Source organism: Chelonoidis abingdonii, chromosome 2, assembly GCF_003597395.2.
Source record: "Chelonoidis abingdonii isolate Lonesome George chromosome 2, CheloAbing_2.0, whole genome shotgun sequence".
NCBI classification, from domain to species: Eukaryota; Metazoa; Chordata; order Testudines; family Testudinidae; genus Chelonoidis; species Chelonoidis abingdonii.
This window is the reverse complement of record NC_133770.1, coordinates 53311193-53337354: the sequence shown is the minus strand read 5'-3', so window position 1 is coordinate 53337354 and position 26162 is coordinate 53311193. Positions and strand designations below refer to the sequence as shown.

Sequence of the window (26162 nt, the reverse complement as noted above, 5' to 3'; positions counted from 1 at the left end):
GTTGGTGCATAAGGGAGTAGACTCTTTATAGAGATAGTTGTAGATAATGCAGGTATAGTTAAGTGAAGGGCATGACATATGTGCATGCCGCCATGTGCCCCAAGAGGGAAAGGCAGGTCCTGGTGAGACCAGAGGGTTGGCAGTCAAAGTTACTGTTTCTCCCAGTGTCTAGAATCTGTCCCATGTCAAATAAGCTTGAGCGGATGCTGCATCGATGTGAGCTCCTATGAACTCCAGGACTGTGCAGGATGTAGTTGATTTTTTAACATTGATCCTGACTCCTAGGGAGAAGAGAAGTGGAAGTAGAAGCAACTGGGACATTGATTCCTGGGCCTTTTCTTTTGATTGTGTTGCTAGCAGCCACTCATCTAGATAGGGAAAAATGAGGATTCTCTGATGTCAGAGATGAGCTGCGACCACGGGGGGGGTGGGGGAAAAAACAAAAAAAAACAACAACAACACACTTTTGTGAATACTCGTGCGGCAGTGCTAAGTCTGAATGGGAGAACCCTGTACTGGAAATTTCAAGGTCCCGCCTTGAACTTCAGGAAGCTTCTGTGATTCGGGTGCATGTCAATATGGAACTAGGCATCTTGCATATTGAGAGCCATAAAACACATGCCTTTTTCGAGGGAGGGAATGATTGCCACAAGCATGACCATGAGGAACCTTGGTTTGCAAACTGAATGGTTGAGGCATTGGAGATCCAAGGTAAGTCTCCTTTCTTCTTCGGTACTAGGAAGAAGGTTGAATAGAAACCTGTGCCTTGAAAGGGTATAGGGACTGGCTCCATGGCTCCTCTCCAAAAAACAGTGACTCTGGGTGGAGAATCCTGCAATGGAGCACTCCCATGACACGTGGATTGTGGTAGAGGGAGGTATCACCAAAAACTCTAAGGCATAGCTGCTTCGGGTAATATCTAGGACCCACTTGTCCATTGTTATAGCTCTTCATGCTGGCAGAAAGAGTTTGAGGTGGCCACCAAAGGGGGTAGCCGGTAAGGGCATTGGTGTACGGAGTGGGTGACAGCTCTTTCGTGACACTCAAATACCGTTTGCACAATGGTTGGGTGTGTCGCGTGGATAACTAAGTTGATGCAGATGGGATGGGTCTTGTGTACCAGGGGTTCTCACAACAAATTTTTGGGTGGCCTCAGAGTGCGGCCACCAACTCTTGCTGGTGGCTGCTCTGAATTTTTCCTAAAATACTTAATTAACTTTAGGGAAAAAAACAACAAGTATGCGCATATACACATGTCCAAATCCTCAATTGTGTTCTCCACCTCCCTGAGGAAACCTGAGGAGTGTAACCAGGATTCCCTACTCATAACAATTCCTGTTGCCTGTAAATGTGAGGTTGTCTCTACTAAATGCACTGCAGCTAGAAGCATGGACCTGGCAAGCAGTGTGACTTGCTGTAAAACTGCCTGGAACTGGTTGCAATCTTGAAGGGGTAACTGCTGGTGAACTCAGCCATCCGTCCATAGCTGGTAAAGTCAAAACTTGGCCATCAAGACTAAGTAGCTGAAGATATGGAACTGGAGACCAGCCAAGGAGAAGACCTTTCTGTCCAAGAGTTCCAGACTCTTGCCCTCCCTATCTGTAGGGGTAGAGCACAGGTGTTGATGATTGGACTGCTCTGATGCCCTCTGGATGATTAACGAGTTGGATGGAGGATGAGAGAACAGAAACCATATGGTTGAGGTATGCTATAAGTGCATGGTAGTTGAAAGATGGCATTGTTGATTGGTAGTGCCAACCTCTCTAGTACTGATGTGTGTAGGATGTCAAGTAGCTGGTGTTGACACTTCTGTACCTCTTCAAATGGGATCTCAAGAGTGCTGGTTATTCTCCACAGCAGCTCCTGGAACTGGTGATAGTCATCTGGGGGAGAAGAAGGGGCTGATGAGATGTCCACATCTGGGAAAAAATTATGGGAACCCCTCCGGATCAGTCAGCGATGGGCTGATTGGTGAATCATCATCATCATCATCTAATCTTATGTCTGAGCATCTATCTGATGAGGATTGTGGGTGGTGACGTGGAAGACGCTTCCTGAACCAAGCAGGACCATTCCAGAAGTGACTACTGTGTCCATGAGGTCCAGGATGACCAACCTGGTTGATCCTGCTGTTGTTGAGCATATGTCCAGGGGGCTGGGTAGCAGCTTTGCAGGTAACGCAACGTGGGGAACTGCCACAGTGCACTCAGAACCGTGCAGCAGTTGTGCTTCCAGAATGGGAGCAGTGGGCTGTGTCAAACAGCTGTGTCATCCAAATCGGAGGAGTCAGAATCTTCCATGAATGGTGGAGCTACTGGACAAGAGGTGGCAGGAACATAGGAGACCCTGGTGGAGCCGAAGTAGGGAGAGTACCAGGATCTGTGTTCAGTACCAATAGATCTGGTGATTGGTGTGGTCTTTTCTCACTCTTGTGGGCCTTGGAACATGTAGTTCCTTCGTGGCTGGAACTTGTGGACGGTGCCAAGTCCTTAATGGATTTGGAGGAAGACTTACTGCCATGCTTATGCATATGCTTCCTTGGCCCATGGCTAGGCTCTGGCACGGGGTCCTTAGCATTGGTACTGGCGGAACCTAATAGAGGCTCTGTGGTAGGATGAGAGCTCTTCACTTGCTCAAGCTAATGTATCGGGGGGGGGGGGGGTCCCCCGGGCAAGATCTGATGCCAGTCATATGGCATCCTCTATGAGGTGCTTCTTGAGATGGAGAGCACAGTTTTCTCATGTATGGGCAGGGAGGAGAGGTAGATACTGCACCTAGACGTGACGTGCAATTCCCCCAAGCAGTACAAACAATACTGGTGGTCATCACTAATGGAAAACAAGCAAGGGCAGGAAGCACAGATTTTGAACACCAGCATCTTTGGCATGATTCAGTACCCAGGCCCAAGTACTGGTGGGGGAATGTTTGGAAGGAAAAATCGCTGAAGTGGAATCCCAAGCCCTTAATCCTATAAAAACAACTTGAAACTAGTAAATTTAGAACTATCAACAATAATAAAAACGGGTTTTCTAAAAGATTTGGAAAATGAGTCACCACGGACAAGAGGATAGTAGAAGCACCGACTCAAATCATGCAGAGGTGAGAAGGAACTGGAGACACCTATGGCCCGGCCCACCCTTTATCACCTCGGACGAAACCACAAGCCAATGCAGGGACACATGTGCAGACCATCCAACAGTACTACTTTCAAAAGTTCTGGCTCCAGGCATCTGGCACATAACTCTCAGCGGAATGCAACAGGGACCATCACTCAAAGAAGAGACTCTTAATTCACCAGCAGAAAGATCTATCCATATGTATATATCTATAAACTAGATTTTGATTTAAAGACTCATCTGATTCAAATTCTGTCTCTCTGTAATCAATGTCAATTTTTATATAGGAGGAACTGTTCTTTTGGAGGTTGGACACTTTTGATTTGAAGGGATGGAAAAGGTTAAAATATGACTCTATACTTGAATTTCGTAATAGCTTTCTTTTACTCATCTCTCTCTCCCCCCAGGAGATTTTGAGTACAAGTGTAGAATCATCATGAGGATGTAAATTAAACAAGCTCTCTGTAGCTTTAAGCATTGCACAGTATTAGGAAATAGCCTTTTCAGATTTTTTTTTCCATTTGATAAGTTTCCAATTAATCCACATACGAGATTCAGGCACTAGAGCAATACTAGTAAGAAAAAAGTCAGGTGACATTCCTTAAAGGCTCAGAAAGAAAGCTTATAAAGACCATTTAAAAAGAGGTCAAGATTCACAAAAGTTCTTCATGAAATAACTGTATCAATGAAAGCATTTCATATTTTGCTGACTTGCTTCAGACACAGGGAAGAAATTAATACTGAAAATTGGGAAAGCTCAATATACCTACTGGAACACCAAAACGTAGCACATACAATAGTCAGTTGTGGGGTCTGAAGAAATTTTATCTCGGATATCACAAGGACATAAAATACTTTTTCTGAAATCTCATCTATTTCAGATTGATATGGATTTGTTAACAAAGTACAAGGCAAAACATGCTGAAGTCTAGATGCAAAGTCAGAAATAAGCAAAGCTGGCAGAAAGTATTTCAACAAGACAAAATGTCTTTGGATTCAACTTCCACTGAGATAAAATACCCAGGCTGTCAACAGGATACTCCGATGAGCTTTCATATGAAGTAAATCCCGAAGGCATACCTAACCACTGTAAAGCATTCATTGTTTAAGAAGAAAATTTTTTGCTTTTCAGGATCCCATCCACTGCTCATCGATGCTATATTACAAAATGGTCTCATTTTGATTTTTTTTTTTAAAAAAGGGTCCAGATTTAAAATTTATTGTTAAACATGGTTATTTAAAGCATACGGAAGACTCTCAATAAGCTGCACTTTGCGTTTTACCTCTAATTTGAATGCTGTGACAAAGTTCCTCCTCTATCTTGGTGGGTCCTGTGCTTACTGGCAGATTTGCTCACCTCAGTGATCTCCCCCATAGTCTGGATCAACTCCTCCTGTGTCTGATCAGGAGTTGGGAGGTTTGGGGGGAACCTGGCCCGCCCTCTACTCCGGGTTCCAGCCCAGGGCCCTGTGGATCGCAGCTGTCTATAGTGCCTCTTGTAACAGCTGTGTGACAGCTACACCTCCCTGGGCTACTTCCCCAAGGCCTCCTCCAAACACCTTCTTTATCCTCACCACAGGACCTTCCTCCTGGTGTCTGATAACACTTGTACTCGGTAGTCCTCCAGCAGCACACCCTCTCACTCTCAGCTCCTTGTGCTTCTTGCTCCCAGCTCCTCACATGCACTTCCTCTCCTCTAGCTCCTCCCCATCTGACTGGAGACAGCTCCTTTTAAAACCCAGGTGCCCTGATTAGCCTGCCTTGATTGGCTGCAAGTGTTCTAATCAGCCTGTCTGCCTTAATTGGTTCCAGCAAGTTCTTGACTACTCTAATGCAGACCCTGCTCTGGTCACTCAGGGAACAGAAAACTACTCACCCAGTGACCAGTATATTTGCCCTCTACCAGACTTCTGCACCTCACTGGCCTGGGTCTGTCACAACGCCTATAATGCTGGCATCTGTTATTTGACAAAGTATAGCAGTCTCACAAATTCAAATGTCAGAATGTAATTTTCCATTATAAAAATCCCTTATCTTTACAAAAATTTCTATGTTGGACCAATTGAGAGAAGACCATAGTTTCATGAGGTGATAGTTTGTCTTAACACTACTGAAGCTAATGTAATTAGACTGAAATAATGACAAATACAGTAAAAGAAGTTCTGCAACAAGAGACGTTGATACTGTGTAATTGTTATCTAAATTCCTACCCCCATTGCCTGGCTTGTTATTATCACCAGTATATTCAGTGTTGTATGGTTGAAGCCCTAAGTGTACAGCCTAAAGCAATAATCAGTTGGAGACTCAGAGAGAGGCAGCAGTGGAGGAACAGAAAGATGGGGCCCAGTTCAGGTTTTTATTGTGAGCCCTCTGCCCCCAAACATTAGTGAGTGTAACACTTATACAAAAACATGCCAATTCAACTGTTCAATACTTAATATTTAATTTTCAAAATGTTCATATGTGAAACAGTATATGACAACATATAACATTAAAGTTTTCTATTTTTCTATTTAAATCACTTTTTGCATGCCTTTTGTTCTTCCAGTCTTTTTTTTTTTTTTTTTTTTTTAAAGATACCTCAGATACAGGAAGCCTGCCAATCATCTTCTGGGGAGCCATGTCAACTGGGGACAGCCACACCTTTCTCCCATTCCTCTCCACGTGGGAATCAAAGTTAACTAATGAGTTTCCCAGACATTTAGGGCATATAGGGGGCCCAAATGATCAGACTATGTTTGCCTATCAAGTCAAACAGTTGTAAATCAACCACCTACAGTTGTCCAAGTGCAGGCCTAAGGCAGCTTCCATAGTATGCCTTTACATTGCCTTCAAACACAGATTGATGCACTGATGCATAGCTGTTAGTTGCAATTCTGTACATTCTTTCGCCATATTTCTCTGAGTCTTGATTTAGGGGAGAGAGAGAGGTGTGGTCACTTTTAACATGCTGTTGCCATGGCATCCAGAGCACGTAATTTTGGCAGCTCTGCTGTCCTTATTCATCTGTGCCTCCTCAGTATACCTCCCTGGTGTTGTACTGCATGCTAAACTAATACACCTCTACCCTGATATAACGCAACCTGATATAACACAAATTCAGATACAATGCAGTAAAGCAATGCTCGGGGGGAGAAGAACATGACTGCACACTCCGGTGGATCAAAGCAAGTTCAATATAATGTGGTTTCACCTATAACGTGGTAAGATTTTTTGGCTCCCAAGGACAACGTTATATCGGGGTAGAGGTGTATGTACAGGCTGCTGAAAGAGAATGGTTATTTATCATTAACTGGAGTGGTTAGAAAATAGCCTCTGCATATTCATGCTTTTCAACACTTTCCCCATTACGTTGGAGTCTTTAGTTAAAACTTCCCAAACCAGTTCAAGGCTCAGAAAGGCATGTTGAGCTACTCTCCTTTCATATCGTCAGAACTCTCCATGAGCAGATGGAGAGAAAGGGTGAAAGGCCCTCAATGGACACTACTCACCAAAACATCAGGCCACTTGAAGAACCACAAAACCACATCTGGAAAAAACAATATTTTTTTGCAGCTCAATATACAAGTATGTTTGTAAACAAATATATATGGAATCTTCCCCAAACTGTGTTCACAGCATTGGAAAGAGCCAAGCATGCCAGTAGTCACTCAACACTTTAATAACAACAAAAATGAGTTTGGGGATAAGAGTTGGGGTAATAAGAGAACAAAAAACTGTAATTTTAGTCCACAGAATCACTAACTGGCTGCAGGCTTCCTCTTAACTAATAAAACATCTATTCAGTGAACCATCTATGTGTAAGTACTCTAAATCCAATGCAAGTTATGCAAACATCCACACCCTATTTCAAGGTCACCAAACTTCACATTAAAGGACAGCAAATTCTGCTAATGTAAATAAGATTGTAATCTCAATTTTTTAAGTTCCAGAAACGTAACATTTAACAAAGTAGATAACATACCATATATAGCACTACTAGAGTCCATTTAGGATATTTTTAATTGGGGACTTTCTCCTACTAATGATGGGGATCAAAAAAAAAAGGAATCAACCTTCAGAAAGGTCCTACTCCATCATTTCTCACTAATCAACTGGCTTTTCCTAAATGCAGTACTACTCGTCTTTGATGAGAAGCACTGTTCTTAGCTGAACAAGTCATCTCTTGTGGTTGTTAGTTATCTACTTCTCAGATTACCGTCTTCTCTTCTCAGTTTCCCCCTCATTTGTCTCTCACTTTCTCTACACCATGGCCAGTTTCTAGTACACCCTCTCTCCCAATGACATTGCTACTTCCCATTCTGAAGTTTCATTAGTACTTTATATCTCTCACTGTTACTCATCTAATAGCAGTAAAGTTACTGAGCTCTCCTAACATAACTCTTGAAATACAAGCACTGCATGGTATCTCCCTCTCATTTCACATTATACAAAGTTCCCCCCCACCCCCCTCGGAGTTGCATGGCTTTTACTTTTATTTCTAAAGGTTATTTATTTCTGCAAGTTGTGTGTTATGCAGTCATTCCTCAGTGGCAAACCTTTGGAGTTAAATATACTAGGTCACTCTCTGCGTTCATAAATTATCCTTCTTCCCTTCACACATGAAGAAGAATGTCCATTCATATGACAATGTATATACATATCATCACACTCAATTAGACAAAATGTATCCAACTTGATATTCAAGTACTCAAGTCACAAAGGTCCTTTTTTTAGGTATTAGAGGTCAGTCATTTTATACTGCGTATACATATAAACATTGGAGTGGATTTTCAAAATCACCTAGATATTTAAAACTTAGGTGCTTTTGAAAATCCCACCCTTTATTTTTTAATCATCTAAAAAACTGACACTTTCCTTTAAAAGCTCTACAGCATTTAAAAGTTGATTTCTGATATAGAAATAGACTGTACTGAGAAGTAACTAAGAGGTAGAGAAGTACATTTAAATATGCTTTGCTGAAATAGGTTAGGAGAGTTTGATAACAGAAAAAAATATCCACTTTGTTTATGTTCAATGGATTCTGTATTACTTTTCTCAAACTCAAAAACCACACAGCTAAGAACAGGAGCATTGCACATGTGCACACAATGTAATTTAGCCATTTCATTTAATAATTTCCTGAATTATTACAAAAGATCTGGTAGAGATGTTCCTACTGCTCTTCTGCTCATTAAGATAGGGGGTGGTGGGGAAGGGAGCAGGGAGTTACGCATTTAAGAACTGCGCATGCAAAGTACAGATAATGCACAACAAAATTACATCAGTTCTAAGAACCAGACCATATACTCTGCTGCAGCAGATCTAAAATATAAAACAACTATCTACCTTTCGTAACTGCTATTCTTCGAGATGTGTGTTGCTCATATCCATTCCATTCTAGGTGTGTGCATGCCCACATGCAGTTGTCGGAGACTTTTGCTTTAGTGGTAACCGTAGGGTTGGCTGTGGCGCCCCCTGGAGTGCTGCACTCATCTGTCGGTATATCAGGCACTGTTGGCCCTATGCCCTCTCAGTTCCTTCTTGCTGGCAACTCTAACAGAGGGTAGCGGAATGGACATGAGCAACACATCTCAAAGAACAACTGTTACAAAAGGTAGGTAACCATTTTTTCTTTGAGTGCTTGCTCATGTCAATTCCATTTGAGGTGACTCACAAGCAGTATCCCAAGAGGTTGGCTTAGAATTCACAGACATGCGCTTTATAACACTGCTCTACCAAAGGCAGTGTTGTCTCGGGCTTGCTGGGTAAGCACATAGTGAGACAGGAATGTATAGATGGACAACCAGGTGGCAGTCTTGCCTATATCAGGAATTGGCATATGGGTCAGGAAGGCTGCCACCAAGGCTTGCACTCTAGTTGAGTGGGCAGTTACAACCACCAGTGGAAGCACCTTTGCCTGATCATAGCAGAATCGGATGCAGGCGGTGATGAAAGTCTCTGGGTGGACAATGGATGACCTTTGATCCTATCTGCTACCGTGACGAACAACTGCATTGACCTGTGAAATGATCTGGTCCTCTCTGTGTAGAAGGCTAGCACTCTCCTGACATCCAGAGAGTGCAACCTGTGTTCCTCCTCTGACTTATGACATTCTGGGAAGAAAATGTCCTGTCTCGTGTGAAAATATAAAACCACCTTGGGCTGGAAAGCCGGATGCGGCTGCAGCTGGACTTTGTCCATGAAGAACACTGTATAGGGTGGCTCCAGTGTAAGTGCCCTAATCTCAGAGACCCTTCGGGTAGAAGTTATTTCCACCAAGAACACCACCTTCCAGGACAGCAGAAGAAGGGAACAGGACGCCAAGGGCTTGAAGGGAGCTTTCACGAGCCGCCTGAGCACCAGATTCAGGTTCCATGGAGGGACTGGGTCCCGGACTTGGGGATAGAGCCACTCCAGACCTTTTAAAGAACCAGATCATCACGTTATGAGCGAAGACCAATCTGCCCTGGAACGGAGGGTGAAACACTGATATAGTGGCCAAGTGGACCTTACCTGATGAAATGGACAAGCTCTGGAGCTTGAGATGCATAAGATAGTCCAGGATCAACTACAGCGAGGCCTGTTCAGGTCTAACCTCTTGGGCTGAGGCCCAGCACATAAATTGTTTTCATTTGGCCAGGTAGGTCACTCTAGTGGCTTTCTATTACCAGGAGGACATGCTGGACTCAGGGCAAGCACTCCTGCTCCTCAGTAGTTAACCATGGAGCAACCAAGCTGTGAGGAGCAGCTCTGCCAGATTCAGATGCAAGAGCCTGCCATGATTCTGCAACAGGCGATCCAGCCAGAAGGGCAGCTGCATTGGAGTCGTCACCAACAGGTCCATCAGCATGCCTAACCAGTGCTGGTGAGGCCAAGCCGAGACTATCAGAATAACCCTGGCCCTGGCCTGCTTGAACTTCATGAGGACTCTGTGAAGCAACAGCACCAGTAGGAAAGCATACATCCAAGCCCCTAACTATGGAAGTAGGAAAGTGTCCAACAAGGAGCTCCTCCTGACCCTCCCCGAAATGAGCAGAAAAGGGGATATTTCTTGTTTTGATGAGTCCCAAACAAGTCCACCCAGGGAGATACCCACTTTCGGAAGATCTCGTCGACCACCTCGGGGTGGAGTGACCATTTGTGGCAAGACGAGAAGACTCTGCAAGTGATTTTCCAATACGTTCCTGGTTCCAGAGAGGTGCGCTGCCAAGAGACGAACGGCATGCTGCGCACACAACTCCCAGTGCCGGAGGGCTTCCTGGGAGAGGGCTGACGACCTGACTCCACCTTGTTTGTTGATATAAAACAAACATTGAGCAGTCATAGGCACCGGCTTTCTCCTGCTCAACCCCCCTACTCTGCCCCCACCCACCCTGTCCTACCTCTTCCCGCACCACCCAAGGCCCCGCACCACCCTTTCTCCCAAGTTTCCCCCCTCCTCTTCCTACCCAGTTTCACCCCCTTCCCAGAGTGCGTCCCATCCCCACTCCTCCCCCTTCCTCCCAGACCCTCGTGCACACCACAAGACAGCTGATTGCAGTGGTCAGGAGGCACTGGAAGGGATGGAGAAGAGTTGATTGGCGGGGCCACCAGCAGGTGCTAGTGGGGCAGGAGGAGAGGAGCTGGTTGCCAGTGAGTGCTAAGCACCCCCTAATTTTTTTTCATGGGTGCTCCAGCGCCTATGGTAGCAGTGCTGTCCATCAGGACTTGAGCCACTTTGCCTTGTAAGTGGGACCAAAAATTCTGACAGGCCAGATGAACTGCTGAGCTCCTTGAGATTTATGTGGAGGCAGTAGTCAACCCCCAACCAACGGTCTTGGGTACTGAGCTTGCCCAGGTGGGCTCCCCAGCCCAGGTCCAAGGCACCAGACACCAGAGTTAGCAACAGGGACGAAGCCATGAAAGGGACTCCCTGCAACACCAATGTGGGGTCCAACCATCATGCCAGTAATGACCGGATATGGTCCGGCACCTTGACTACCAGTTCCAGGTTGTGCCTGTTGGGAATGTAGACTGATGCCACCCACGCCTGCAGCGTCCGGAAGTGAAACTGGGCATGCCAGGTCACGCACGTACAGGCAGCCATGTGGCCTAGCAACCTTAGGCAAGTGAGGGTGATGGTGAGCAGGTGACCCCTTACATGGGAGATTATGTTCAACATGGCTGGGAAACTAAACCCATCTTTAAAAAATTCATTCTGGAATGAATATTTGTTGCTGTTTGCTGGCATTGCATTGTGTTCTTCACCTTCCCTGTTTGTCCATCCTGTCTACTTAGATTGTAAGTGTTTAAGTGAAGGGACTGTGTACTACTCTATGTTTGTACAGTGTCAAGAACAATGGGTCTCCCTCCATTCTTGGCTGGTCATTAGGCAGTACTGCAACAAAAACTTTATTAATAATAAAAGGAGGGAACCACTTTCCTGTGGCATTCTGGAAACGGGTATTTTAATACACTTCTACTTGATCTGAGTGGTATAGGAAAGCACTACAAAAACACAGCCTAAACAAAAATAAAAGCTCAACATCATCTTCAAATAGTCTTCCTACCTAATAGTTTTTCATAATTTTTAACTAATGATGCATTGTTTCTAACACACTGTTGCACTTTAAAATGGAGTCATATTAAAAAGAAAAATCAACTGGAAAATAAACATTAGAACAGAGGTTCTGAAACTTCATTTCACCATGACCCCCTTCTGACAACACAAATTACTACACGACCCCAGGAGGAGGGACTGAAGCCTGAGTCCACCCGAGCCCTCTAACCTGAGACCCGCCACCCAGGGCTGAAGCCCCAGATGGTGTGGCTTGGGCTTCAGCCCCGGGCCCCAGCAAGTCTAAGCCAGCCCTGGCGACTCCATTAAAATGGGGTCCCAACCCACAGTTTGAGAACCGCTGCATTAGAAGATTCAAAACCAGAAAGAAAAACACAAAACCAAAAAAACACCGCACACCCAGATAAACATATTTCTGCCCTCATTACTCCCCGACACTACCCTTAAAACAATGACATACAAGACATGGATACCCCCTCATTGGGCTTGACCTGTTCCCATTCAACTCGTTAACTTTAAAGGTGCAAGATCAGATCCATTGTAGATGCAGGAAAACAATGCAGTACTATGGATATACATCTCTACCCTGATATAACATGACCCGATACAAACACAAATTCGGACATAATGCGGTAAAGCAGAGGGGAGCCCCAGGCCCTTTAAAGCCCCGCCGCTTTACTGCATTATATCTGAATTCGTGTGGAGCCCTGGGCCCTTTAAATCCCCGCCCAAGCCCAGCTGCTGGAACCGTACCATACCGTACCCGATATAATGCGGTCTCACCTATATGGCAGCGAGATTTTTTGGCTCCTGAGGACCACGTTATATCAGGGTAGAGGTGTGTATGTATATATCCAAAAGATCTTTAGGCAAGTTGTCTAGATTAGTAAGAACTGCAAGTGCAAAGCCACCCAAGCACAGGCCATTTGTGTTGGCAACGCTACTTTTGACACTACATAGTTTCTCTTGTTTGTCTCACGTGTTTCTGATTCTTCCTCCAGGGAAGTAAAAGGCTTTTATCTTTGTTGCTATATTTCACTGCAGCTCTGGTAACTGCTTTACAAGGTTGTAACCGTTCACACGAGACTTTGACTAGCTTACTTGAGCATTTCAATTTGACTCTAGCAAAAAGAGTACACAGATGTGAACTGAAATTATCTAAAATTTATGTGATGGGAGGGAATATGCATGAAAATGTATGCCTTTAAAAAATCCTATGGAAAATATTACAGCCACCAAACTCAGAAGAAAGGAAGGTGAAAGTGTTTAGTGTCTCCTTGCTTACCAACTATGAAATAGCACAACTGGGTTAGCGTGGAACAGAGATACAGGTTGTTCCATGAATATCCAAGACTAGGATTTCATTCTCTACATTGTGTGCCATGACGTGCATATTTGGCTATTTCTTTTTAATCTGCAGGATTGTCCCTTACAACTGATACTTGTTTTTTAATGTCACTGTGTCTTTTATAAAACAAAATTATTAGGATTAAAGTTTTAACACTGATTTTTACATCTGACACTTACATCCACAAAACTTCAATTTTTGTGAGAAGGGAAGGCTATTCCTTCTTCGAAGAGTTTCCAAAAATATCTGAATCCTGGAACATACATTTATAGAGCATCCAGACTACCATGAACTTAAGTTCACAAATCAGTTAACTCAAGTTAAAAACCTCTAGCATACATATATCCTAAGAGATTGTATCATCACACAGATGGAAAATCTCCCCCATTTTCTTCTGAAATGAAGAGTCTCATATTTAAAAAAAATTAGAAATTTTCTAACTACTTCTTTCCTATATATTCAAATATGTATAATATACTCATCTAACCTCATACCGGCCACACAGAGCACTGGCCAAAACTGATTTAACGCATTGTTAATAAAACAAGTACTTCACTAAAACATGAGATGTGTTTGTAAATGACTCAGGTCAGTTGCAAAGCAGTACAAACCAACAGTCACCTCTACTGTTGTGTATGTTTTTAATTCATGAATTATACTCCATGAATTGCTTCAGTTTTGTGATTCTTTGTCTAGTCTTCACACTGTAGTTGACAGATGACGTTCCTTTGTTAACTACTTTGCCGTTTCCCGTTGTGAGAAATTAATTGACTGTTACCATTCAGGTCTTAACAAATGGCATTTCTACTGTCCTTTGCTAATTATGCTGTGCCTGTGTTTTACATAACATTTCACACTACATTTATTTTTCCACTTTGTATTTTAGGGCAGCTTATTTGTAAGAATGTGCATTTGTGCTCATATTATCTTAACCTAACAGAGCAGATATGATTGTGTTGTTTCCAAGCCAATTATTCACATACATTTAACAAGCATACATGCAGTACTGCATGTTGGTATGAAGCATGAAAAATTAAACTGGGCTGACACTTAAATATGCACAAATTTCTAACTTGTTTTCAAGTGTAAAAACAAGTATTTTAATGCACATTGCATGTGGGGCCCATTAGTGACATAACTGGGACTAATGCCCATGGGATGATATTTTAATTCACGATATTACTTCAACCAGTTTGGTTAAAAACAAGTTCAATCTGATAGGGAGAACAAGTACCAGAATTGTGTTACACAAAATGGTCATTCAATATCATGGTGTGGGGTGCAAAATAAAATTCATCGTTTACAGTTGTTAATTTTTCCTGTATATCTATTCAAGTGATCCAACTTCAATGTATTTAACAAAAACATATGAATAAGTCTGGAGTCTATTAATTCTACTTATCTTATTCTCTGTTAATCTTTATATTCATTGTACATTTCTTGTTTTATTAAAAATATGGGGCTGGAGACGAGGTATCTGGAATTGCTGAAACTAGGAAATAAGTTCCTACAAAGAAGTGAGAAGAAAGAGGGATCCAGGCTTGTTTCCAAGGTAAAATGCCAGAAAGAGCAGGGAGGAAAGACTGTAACTTGAAGAGGAATACATGTATCTGGGAGAAGAGAATATTAGTTGTCCTATGAGAGGAAAAGATTATTAGGACCTTGTGAAGGGTAGAAGTCAGAAAAAGATGGAGCAGAATTTAGACTTGATCGGGGAAGTCTAAATTCTGGAGGTGGGCATATTCAGATTCCAAAGGGTATGTCTACACAGCACCTGGGAAGATGCATCACAGCACAGGTAGGCAGATGTGGTAACTTTGCTCAAGCTAGCACTCTAAAAATAGCAGTCTGAGCACAGCAGCGTAGACAGTGGCTCAGGCTGACCACCCAAGTATGTATTCAGGGGTCAGGGAAGTTTGTATTTGGGTGGGTAGTCCAAGCTGCAACTTATGCTGCTGTGACCACACTGCTCTTTTTAGCATGCTAGCTCAAGCTAAACTAGTGCACGTCTGTCTACCTGCGCTGGAAGGAACGTTCCCAGCTGCTATGTGGACACACCCAAAGGAATAACCACAGGTGAGACAAGCTGCTAGATTGTTGAAAGATGGACTGGAGTTTTGTTTTTTATTGTTGTTGTTTCACCTGGGTGAGGAAAGGGGAGGAAGGAAGAAGCTCTGACTAGCGTCCTGTGTGGGAAATACAAAAGGATTTGTTAACTACAGAAAGGCAAATGAGTACATAATGGAAGTGTAGACACAAATAATATGAAACTGATTTAAGCCATTTTACTAACACCACACATACGCTACATTAAACAAAAGCATGAAAACAAAAGTGGGAATCCCCCTGCTAATGGACCAGAAAACCAGGAGATGGTTCTGAAGTACAACCTTCCAAGCCGGATAAAGATAATAAAGGAGGCAGAGGTGGCCTGATGATTACGTAAGTGGCATACAGTTAAGGCTGCCACTGCAACTCCATCCAACTGTGTTCCTTTGAGAGGTAGAGGGAAGACATAGCGTAGGGTAATGCATGAGCATGATTATGTCAGCATGCTAGCAAACATGAACATTCAATGTACAAGCTAGAGTACCTCCACTTTTATACATGTTCAGTTAGAAAAAAACTTTGAACTAAATATTGCACAAAGACTATCTGCTTCGAAAATATTTTTAAAAATTCAAAGATTTTTTTTACAACCTTACATACAAGGGCATCACAAAAAAACAAACAACCCAGAAGTGGGGGAGACTATATACCAGCAGGGAAACTGAGGCACAGCAATGTGCTGAAACTGGAAAGGTAAGAAACCTTTTTTGACACAGAGAACCTCTGAACATGAATTAGAGTTTCTGCTGTAATGTGTATGGAGAAAAGGCAGCATTAACATTGTGCATTCGAGCCTTAAGTTATGCATTTCTAAATCTAGTCCTCTGTTCTATAACAGGAACCAGTTGACAAAGGCCAAGAAATGCCTAGCAATGATATGAGTAACCTGTGCACTTAAAAATTAACAGACACCCATTAGCCAAAGTTCAACTAGAGTCTGATAGTAGTACAGTCTAAACACACTTTCCCACAGATATACTTGAAGTGTTAAGTTAAAGAAATCCTTAAGGTAGCATAACTTTGCACTCCCTATTTGTACCTATTTGCTAAACTCATTTGGGTTTTGTGTGCATTTGTTTTCTGCAATTTAAACCTAAGGTTTTAGTCACTTAATCTGACACTGACAGATTGCTTTAATGCCTTAAATCACTTTTAAATCCCAGAAAATATTATCTAAAAATCTCCACAATACAGGAACACAAGGGAAGATGGCTAGGTGCAAGAAGCAGCAGGTTAAACGTCACCTAAAAAGTGTGTGTGTGAGGAGGAGGGGAACCACAAAATGCCTTTTTTTTAATACAATAAACAGGAGCAAAAAAAACAAATGTGTCAGAGGTTTTTAGGCCAAGAGAAGCAGCTTTTCATGAGCTCAAAAAGGTGCTGCTCCCCCTTTGTCCCTTATGTGATGGATGCTAAAATGACTCTCTCCTTCTGTCTCTGTTTCAAGAGTCAGGAAGGCTTCATCCCCTGTCATGATTGTTAAGTGGTCTTCTCCTCCCTCACTCGATAAGCTTGATAGCTGGGTTTACCTTATATGTAAATATATTTTTCAGCTGTCCTCTGAGGTATGACCTGGCTCCATTTACACTGCAGATACAGGAAAACAGGCACAACATTCCTTTGTTTAGGACAAGCTGAGTTTATGCACTGTTTGCAAGATACCCTTTAAGAACATTACAGATACTCTGGAAATTATCTAAAATTCTTCACCACCCTTACAAAAATCATGCAATATTAATGACTAGTGTGTTACTAGTTTGCATAGGATACCTTACACAATCCCTTTGGAGATAGAGATTATGACAGAGTGTATTGGGGCAATCAATGTGACAGGTCTGATGTGAGTTATGGTATTGTGTAGTATGCCCTCTGCCAGTGGGCACTGAGGGACTCCCTGGCTCACACTAACAACAGGGCCCTGACTTGGTTGGCATCTAGGCACTATTACTATATAAATGTTAAACAATAATAAATAGCAAGCATAGCACTGACTACCATGAGCAATCCTGCTGAAGTGAAGGCTGACAAACAGCTTTTGTTACACACAGCGGTTGAAGGTGAAGAGGAGGGGAAGAGGAATGCAATGATTGTAATAAAGATTTTGCAACACATTTTCTGAATCCTATTTGCTACCTTTACAAAACTGCCATTCAGGCAATTGTCCTGCTTAGGGCTCTAATATAACAATGTCCATAGAAAGAAATAATATCAGGTTGTTACTTTTTACCTCCATTTCTCTCTAAGGGACTGTTTCTACCATAGACCAGGTCCTCTGTTACCAGACACAAAATCCCTGAACAGGTGTTTTACTTCAGTAAGGATTTCAGGACTGGGCTTTCAAAGTAATCCAATGTCAATGCTTCTATTGACTATCCAGCAGGAGTACTCATGTTAGGCGTAATCACTCCTACACCATACCCCACACTATTGCATTAAACTGTAATTTATTTGGTCTACTTCTGGGACTAACTGAATATGCCATCAATTCTGTGGATAGCGAGAGTGCCATAATTGAAACTATAAAGACAAATGATTATGAACTGGGCATATGTTTACAAAACTTTGACACAAAATAAACATCAAGATTTATTGTTTGACCTATGCCATGCAAGGACATTGCATATACAGTTAAAGGTTCTCAACAATGCTTAGTTAAAAGATTTCTTAAAGCATGCATCTTTCACATATAGTGTTTTATATTTCTTAATGAGCTAACAATTTTTTCAGGTTTTTCAAAAACAAAAAAGAAAAAAAAAATCACAATTGATTATTAGAGAAAAGCTGGATAAGGTAGCATCTTCTATTGGACCAACTTCAGTTGGTGAGAGAGACAAGCTTTCGAGCTTACACAGAGCTCTTCTTCAGGTCTAGATCTGTGTGTAATGGCCAGAGAGTTACAGATAGTGAGAGGTCAGGGGACAATGTTTTGTTTCTTGCATTTGCTCAGGAAGTAGATGCTGCTGCTAAGTTTTGCTTCCTTTTTCTTTATGTTGTGGAGTTTCCATTTCAGACGGCAAAGTTTGAGATCGCCCATTGTTATATGCAGTATTGTTGTAGCTCTGTTGGTCCTAGGATATTAGAGACACCAGGTGGGTGAAGTAATATCTGAAGAGCTCCTCTTCAGGTCTAGGCTCTGTGTAAGCTCAAAAGTTTGTCTCTCTCACGAGCAGAAATTGGTACAATAAGATATATTATCTTGTCTCTGTAATATCCTAGGACCAACATGACTACAACAACAATGCATAGAATAACTGATTATGGTGTTTGGATAAACATCACTTCTATATATCGAATGGTGATGATGCAAGGGAAATAAAACTGCCTCAAATTATTTTGAACTGGTACATGGATGTCCCCCCTTGAAAGATTTATGAACAGAGCTTTGTGAAATCTGGGATTTGAATACAAGCCTGGACCGAAGCCCAGAGATTTATATTGATTCATTAAAGTAGCACATTACATGTGTCACCTCAAAAGAAAAAAATTGAGGAATGATAATTTTCACCCTATCCAGTGCTGAAGATTCACAAATGTTAAAGATAAAAGTCCATATAAATTAGCACATCCCACAATTATTATCACTACCATAATCAAATCAAAATTAACCAGGCAGAATATTAATCAATTAAAAAAATAAAAGAATGACCTGCAACATAAACACACATCAGCTCTCACCACATTTCCCAAAAAGTCCCGTTTACACTGCAACATAAATAATACATTAAAAAACTAAAATGAACATATGAGTTATATCCTTAGACAAAGAAAGCATCTTTCCTGGCATTTAAGAAACATTTAAATTAATTAATTAGTTTCCTTTTTCATTTGTTTTCTGATCTACTGCAGTTATGCATTTACTTGTAAGATTTAAATTCTTGCTCAGTTTTCTTTACTGTGTGCTTTTATTTAAAAGTATAAGTTAATGTGCAAGTTAATAATGAAGAATGGTAAAAATGTGTATTTTAAACAGGTGTGCACAGCTCTTACAGATGACTAAGTGGTTTTGGAATTAATTCTGAGTCAGAAAGTTAAAATTACATTACATTAGTGAAGAAGCCCTGCTAAAGTGAAGATTGAGAGTCACTTACTCTTTAAAAATGCTCTAACATCCACATGCTGACATGGATTGTCTTGAAACATGCTGTGCCTCATGGGAGCACAGGGTAGGTATTAGTGATCCAAATCTGGGTTCATTTGAGCCAGGAGTTTCCAAGAAGCAAAAAGCATTTTACAAAATCACTTTTGGCTCTTCTGACTTTGTGTACACCTGGTGCTCAAACTATGGCTCTGATCCTCTCAAAACCTCTTTCAGGTGCTTAGGACTTATATTCGTTGGTGCATGCACCCATTGCCCCTTTGAGGGAGTGGCATTACATGGCAGAAGTTATTCATGATTATGTTTAGAACTCCACATGAGCTTTAGCCAAAGAGAGAATGAAATATGGATGGGCAGTAAGACCATTAAGGCCATTAACAGTGTATATTTCCTGGTTTTCAGAGGTTTGAGCATAGCTGAATTTGACATTCTAGAACAGTGGTTATCAAAAACGTTTGTACTGGTGACCTCTTTCACATAGCAAGCCTCTGAGTGCAACTCCCTTTAAAAATATTAAAAAGTGTTTTTAATTTATAACACCATTATAAATGCTGGAGGTAAAGCAGGGTTTGGGATGGTGGCTGACAGCTCACAACCGACCCGTCATGTAATAACCTCGCGACCCCCTGAGGGGTCCCAAACCCCAGTTTGAGAACCCCTGTTCTAGAAGGACCAAGAGACACCACGGGGCACCCTTAACTCTGCATTAATGAAGTTCGGGGGCATTTAATGATGACTAAAAAACTGAATTAGCAAATTTGTTAAAAAATTAACACTAAACGAGTTATTTAAACATCTATTGTAAAATAAATCTGCACACAAGATATTGCTAATTATTCACATTCTAAAACCATCTTAATCTACCATATATGAGTCAAGGAATTGCACTAGATGACTCAAAAGGACTTTTCAGCCCTCCTATTATTATTTTATGAAGGAATCAAAACTTTCCAGATTCACCACCTTACTATTAGTCATTTGCTCAAAATGGGATATTTTTTAAATTTTGCAACCAAGAGGAAGATCTTGCCCTACTTGGTGCATGAACAAATCCTTGCACCTGTTCAAAACCCCAATTAAATCAAAGGGGTCCACATGAGCACAGGGACCCATCTGTGCACTGTTTACTGTAGGATACCGATTTACGTTTCCTCTCTAGTTTTGCCTGCTGGTTCTACTGAAATAAAAATCAGACCAGCAAACTAGATCACAATAGTATTAGCTTTACTGAACCACTGAACTGTATCAAGTCCATGAAACCAATGCTGCCATTATACATGCAAAACATAACTCAAACTTCGTTTCCCTCCCCCCCATATGCATGCTATTTTGCAAGTGTGTGTTTATTAACAGTAATTCTTAAAATTGCTACTACTAAATGTACAGAAATAGTAAGCATCAGTTCCAGTTTATAGTAAAACAGGCATCCAATCCCTCAAATACAGTATCTGCATATTCTTGAATATTTAAATATTCCAGTAGGGATTCTCTGAAAAGTCTTAATTTCTGCTTCAGGGACATCTTAATCTTTGCCATTTCAGTTAAATGTAGATTTTATTGACCTTTTATGGACGTACACAGGAGAACATTAAAAGAATAAATGAATTAGAGATTTTTTTTAAAATAACCTTAGTTCTGTTTTACAAATGATAAGATCCATTATACAAATAAAACACATCAGCTAGTACCCCTCATCTCCTTGCAAGTGTAATTCACTATTATTTTTATTACTGCTGAAGCACAACAGTAAGTCTCTGCCAGCTATACTATACTATTCACAATGAAGTTAGGTTTCGCACTCCACATGATAACGCAAATACTAACGAAGATTATATTCGTAACCTCCACTTAGGGTGACCAGATACCAAGTGTCAAAAATTGATATGGGGCTGTAGGGTAACGTTCTTATGTAATAAGGTCCTCTGTAAGAAAAAGCCCCAAATATCAGGACTGTCCCTATAAAATTGGGACATCTAGTCATCCTACCTCCATTTCAGTTTATCTACAAACTGAAGCAGACTTCAAAGGAAGCAACACAAACATACCTTTATCCAATATGTTAAGGTTACACAAAAACAACAGCAAAAATGACAGTTATGAAAAAGAAACAAAAGGATCTAAGGCTCTTATCTCTCTCAGGTACCAAATTCATGCACAGGCATGTGTAACAGTGTTTTAGTAACTGTAGAAAAACTCCAATCCAACGACTGGACTAGTCATCTTAAGTCTTGTTAAAAAAACCTGCATGCTTGTTTTTATAATACTTACACACACATACGTGTACATCAGGGCATCTTAACACATTCCACTGTAAGACCCTGTTTTCACTTGCTTACAAAGCTTAGCCAAATTTCAACTGTTGACGCTGAAATTTTCCATGCCAGGTGTCTGCCTTAGTATGAGGGGGGGGGGGGTTGTTTTTTTATTTGAAAAAGTTTCAGTAAAAACATTTCAGCTGCTTCATAAAATGAGGTCTAGAGAGATGCACTGTTTTGCACACATTAAAAAATACTTACAAGAAGTTCACTGATGAGCTATAACGTCTCCATGTGCTGAAGCAGGGACTTGAAATTAGGTAAAGGTGTTCTCTTGCCATCAGAGAGATGCCTTTTGTCATTCCCATGAAAACCTGCCCAAATTTGGCCATGTTATAAATTTATGAAAAATCTCAGTTTGTATATGCTCAGTAGAAATTTGTTAGAGGCTGGCAGCATTACTCTCTAAAGATTCAATTTGCACTGAGCATACTCCATCCTCACAGATCTTATCACTGACCAGAATGCACATACACCATTCTCACTGACCAACTGAGCATTCTCTATCCCAATGTTGCAAGGCTCGAGCAAGACTTTTCCCACAATTTCTCCTCCTGACTGCCAGTGGCACCAAGCACTGTCACTGAGACCAGGGAGACTGTCTCTCCTGTACTCTCCATTAACCCACTGCTAACACCCACGCAACATGGAAGATAAAAAGGAAGCTGCTTGACTGGAACGAAAAGGGGAAAGAATCTATAGCTATATGAGAACATTCCTCTCCAAAACCTCAAACTGAACCCAGGATTCATGAGTCCCAACATTTTTCTACAGCAGGGGTGGGCAAACTACAGCCCGCAGGCCACATCCAGCCTGGCAGCCGTTTTAATCCAGCCCTTGAGCTCCTTCTGGGGAGCAGGGTCTGAGGCTTGCCCCGCTCTAGCACTCCAGCCAGGGAGTGGGGTCTGGGGCCACTCTGTGCAGCTCCCAGAAGCAGTGGCATGTTCCCCCTCCAGACCCTACGCATGGGGCAGCCAAGGGGCTTGTCATAAACAGATAGCTACGGGTTAATGTTTCTTTCACCTGTAAAGGGTTAACAAAGGGAACCAAACACCTGACCAGAGGACCAATCAGGAAACAAGATTTTTAAAAGCTCAGGGAGGGAATGTTTGGGTGTGTGTCCCTTTGTCTGTGTCTCCGGTCTGTCTCTCGGCTATGAGAGGGATCTTTCTATCTTCAAGCTTCTAATCTTCAGTTTCCAAGTTGTGAGTACAAAGGTAGAAAAACAATAGGCTTTTATTGTTTTTTTGTATTTACATGTGTGTAGTTGCTGGGATGTTTAAATTGTATTTCTTTTTGAATAAGGCTGTTTATTCATATTTTTCTTTTAAGCAATTGACCCTGTATATTGTTATCTTGATACAGAGAGCATTTTTATGTCTTTTCTTTCTTTTTATATAAAGCTTTTCTTTTTAAAACCTGTTGGATTTTCTTTTCTAAGTGAGGCTCTAGGGGATAGAAATCCCTGTGCCAGGATTACGGTCTCTCTCAGGGAAAGACTGGGAGGGGGAAAAAGAAGGAGGGGGGAAGGTAAATTGCCCTCTCTGTTTTGTAATTCAAGGAGTTTAAGTACAGTAATCTTCCAGGATAACCCACGGAGGGGAAGCCTGGGGAGGAAGTAAAGAGAAGACAAGGGGAGGGGGGTTATTTCCCTTTGTGGTAAGACTCAGGGCATCTGAGTCTTGGGGTCCCCCAGGGAAGGTTTTGGGGAGACCAGAGTGAGCCAAACACTGGAATTTTTGGCTGGTGGCAGCGCTATCAGATCCAAGCTGGTAATTAAGCTTGGAGGTTTCATGCAGGCACCCACATTTTGGACTCTAAGGTTCAGAATTGGGAATTATGCTTATGACAGGGCTCCACTCTGCACACTGCCCCCACCCCAAGTGCTGACCCCACAGCTCCCATTGGCCAGGAATCACAGACAATGGAAGCTGCAGGAGCGGTGGGGCAGGAGCAGTGCCTGCGGGCAGGGCAGCACACAGAGCTGCCTGGCCGCACCTCTGCATAGAAGCCAGAGGGGGCACAAGCCACTGCTTCCAGGAGCCACTTCACGTAAGCGCCGCCCAGAGCCTGAACCCGAGCCCCAACCCCCTGCCCCAGCCCTGATCCCCCTCCAGCCCTCCGAACCCCTCAGTCCCAGTCTGGAGCAATCTCGTGCACCCCAAACTCCTCATCCCCAGCCCCACCCAAAAGTCTGCACCTGCAGCCGGAGCCAATACCCCCTCCCACATCCTGAACTCCTCATTTCTGCCCCACCCCAGAGCCCACACCCCAACCCCAATTCTGTGGGCATTCATGGCCTGCCATACAATTTCCATACCCAGATGTGGCTCTTGGGCCAAAAAAAGTTTGCCCACCCCTGTTCTGTGGGCTAATATTTGTGAATCCAACTGGAAAAAATGTTTGTTTCCCCACCACACTCCTGTAGTGGTTGGTTCACAAAGAGGATACAGTTACTCAATTAGCTCAAAGGGTAGAGCTCCATGCTGTGGATCTAAAGGTCCCCTGCCCTGCTAATGACTTATGTAGGAATTAGTACAGTTCCACATCACTGAATTGCTGTTTTTTCAGTTTGCTATTTTAAAAACTTGGCCAATTTTATAAAAATTACATTAAGAATATTAAGGTGAAAAGTCAAACCCTCTAAAAGGTAAGGAAATGCCAGCAGTAAGGTTGCATCTGTGTGCTTTCGCATATTCTCTCTCTCTCTCACACACACAAATTGCACAGGTAGACAGTTGAATGTTCAGATACAAACTCTGTCTATGCATACTGTGTGAAAAGTAGTAATCTCACTTGTATAAAAACTGCGGATAAAAAAATTTTAAAATTCAAACTGGATTTTTTAATTTAAAATTAAATAAAATTTCTTTAAAAATAAAAGTTATTTAAAATTTGAAACTGACAACTTTAAGGCCTAAACTTATAACCTATTAAAATTACTTAATTTAAATAAAAAATATTAAGCAGTACATGTTTGCTGCCAAATATTAAAGAAAGTGAAACCACTGAACTCATGGAAGTCAGTGGCTAAGCACCTGGAACCAGAGTGCACTGAAGCGCTAAACCAGCTTTTGACAGTAGCAGCCTCTTCCACAGGTGCGGAAAGAATGTGCTTTTTCATTTCAGTTTATTCAACTACTTAAGCTGAATGACTAGTTCAATGTTAAGAAGCCAGCTGGAGTTGAAAAAAACCAGGAAAGCTAATTCCCCTCATCCAGTCTAGAAATACAAACAAGGTATGAAAAAATCAGATGTGGAGATTACTCTCTTTACTCTTGGGGGAAATTCTGTGCTACTGTGTGCACATAATTAATAAGCCACACTTATTTTTTTGCCCAGAAAAAAAAGCTTCTGCTGAAATGTTGCTTTAGTTCCACCTTTTAACCACCAGAGGATGCTGTGGAGCAAGAAGAGGAGCAGCTCCCAGCAGAAAATAATTTCTGAAGTTCTTCCTTTTGCCTACCAGAGGGCACTGCGGTGACAAAACAGCAGTGCCTAGCCAGCAAGGGAAGAGAATGAGTCTGCCTTCTTCACAGCATCTTTCAGGCCAGGTCAGGAGATCTGGGCTACAAGGAGACCAATAGTGTAGGATACTAGGGGGTGGGGGGGTGGTGTCAGACAGGGGCTCATAAGGGCTAGTGTGAGAGGACAGAGAGGAGTAGGGGCTGAATGAGAGTGGAGGCACAAGGCCACAGGGAATAGGGAGGGGCAAGGCCACATGGTGAGTGGGGAGGGAATGCAGAGCTACATTGGGGTAGGGGAGTGCCTGGGTGGGGGCACAGAGACACATAGGGAAAGAGGAGAGAGTGTCTGAATGCGGGTGGAGGGGCACATGTGGACAGGGAGTGCAAGGATATATAGGGGTGCAGGAACACCTGGGGACAGGGACAGATGTGCCTGACTAAATGGGAGAGGCTGAGGTCAGCCAGGGTCTGCATGGGGATGCTCCCTAACAATCCCTCCCCGCCCCCTCAAAAAAACCTGTTTCATACTTTCTCCACCCATACCCAACAACCCTCCAAGTTCACACCGAGGCTCCTTCCCAGCAATTACTTCCTATTCCCTCAGCTCATCCATTACCCCAGACGCCCCCAAGCCTTCACACTGCTTCTGAGGGGTGCAGGAAATACAATCCTGTATTGTAAATTAAATTAGTTACTACTCAGAGTTCTGAATTACTATACCTAGTAAGGAGTCTATTTGTCAAAAAAACATTTCCTGACTCTTTGTCGTCTTTATTGTTACAGGTATACTTGTTGACGAGTATTTTGAAATAAATAACCAAAAATAATTGAAACTGGTGTGATTATATTGTTATTCTGACAAATAAAATATGCAGAGTTTTAAAATATTGTACACAATTTTTAATTTTTTGGTGCAGAATTTCCCCAGGAGTATCACTTGTCACTGGAAGTTCTTACAAATATGGTCCCTATCTATATTCCAGATGTGGGTACACATGAACACCATGCACCTGAGATCAGAGATTTCTAGCTAGGAGTGTTTGTTGGTCCGAACCTGCACAGTTGCTCTTCTCACGATCCAAACAGGAATAGTATAAGGGGTAGTGCAGACTGATGCCTCTCCAGTTCCTCTTCTTATCATGAATCAAGTAAGATCCAAAGCAGAGGGAAAG

The 26162-nt window shown here is 42.2% G+C and overlaps 1 protein-coding gene across 12 annotated transcripts in view; it reads right to left on the bottom strand.

The window, feature by feature from the left end:
• The window catches only part of UMAD1 (UBAP1-MVB12-associated (UMA) domain containing 1), a 174084-nt gene that overhangs the window by 112383 nt on the left and 35539 nt on the right, over positions 1-26162 (bottom strand). For 4 of the 12 annotated variants that reach the window (XM_075062368.1, XM_075062370.1, XM_075062369.1 and 1 more), the window contains exons 2-3: positions 13183-13256; positions 10195-10385 (exon numbers count right to left, since the gene is read on the bottom strand). The exons of the other annotated variants lie outside the window; for them this stretch is intronic. In XM_075062368.1, coding sequence (XP_074918469.1) covers positions 10195-10385; positions 13183-13184 — 193 coding nt within the window. In that variant the 5' untranslated portion in view covers positions 13185-13256. The remainder of the gene's footprint in view (positions 1-10194; positions 10386-13182; positions 13257-26162) is intronic. 12 annotated transcript variants of the gene reach the window in all.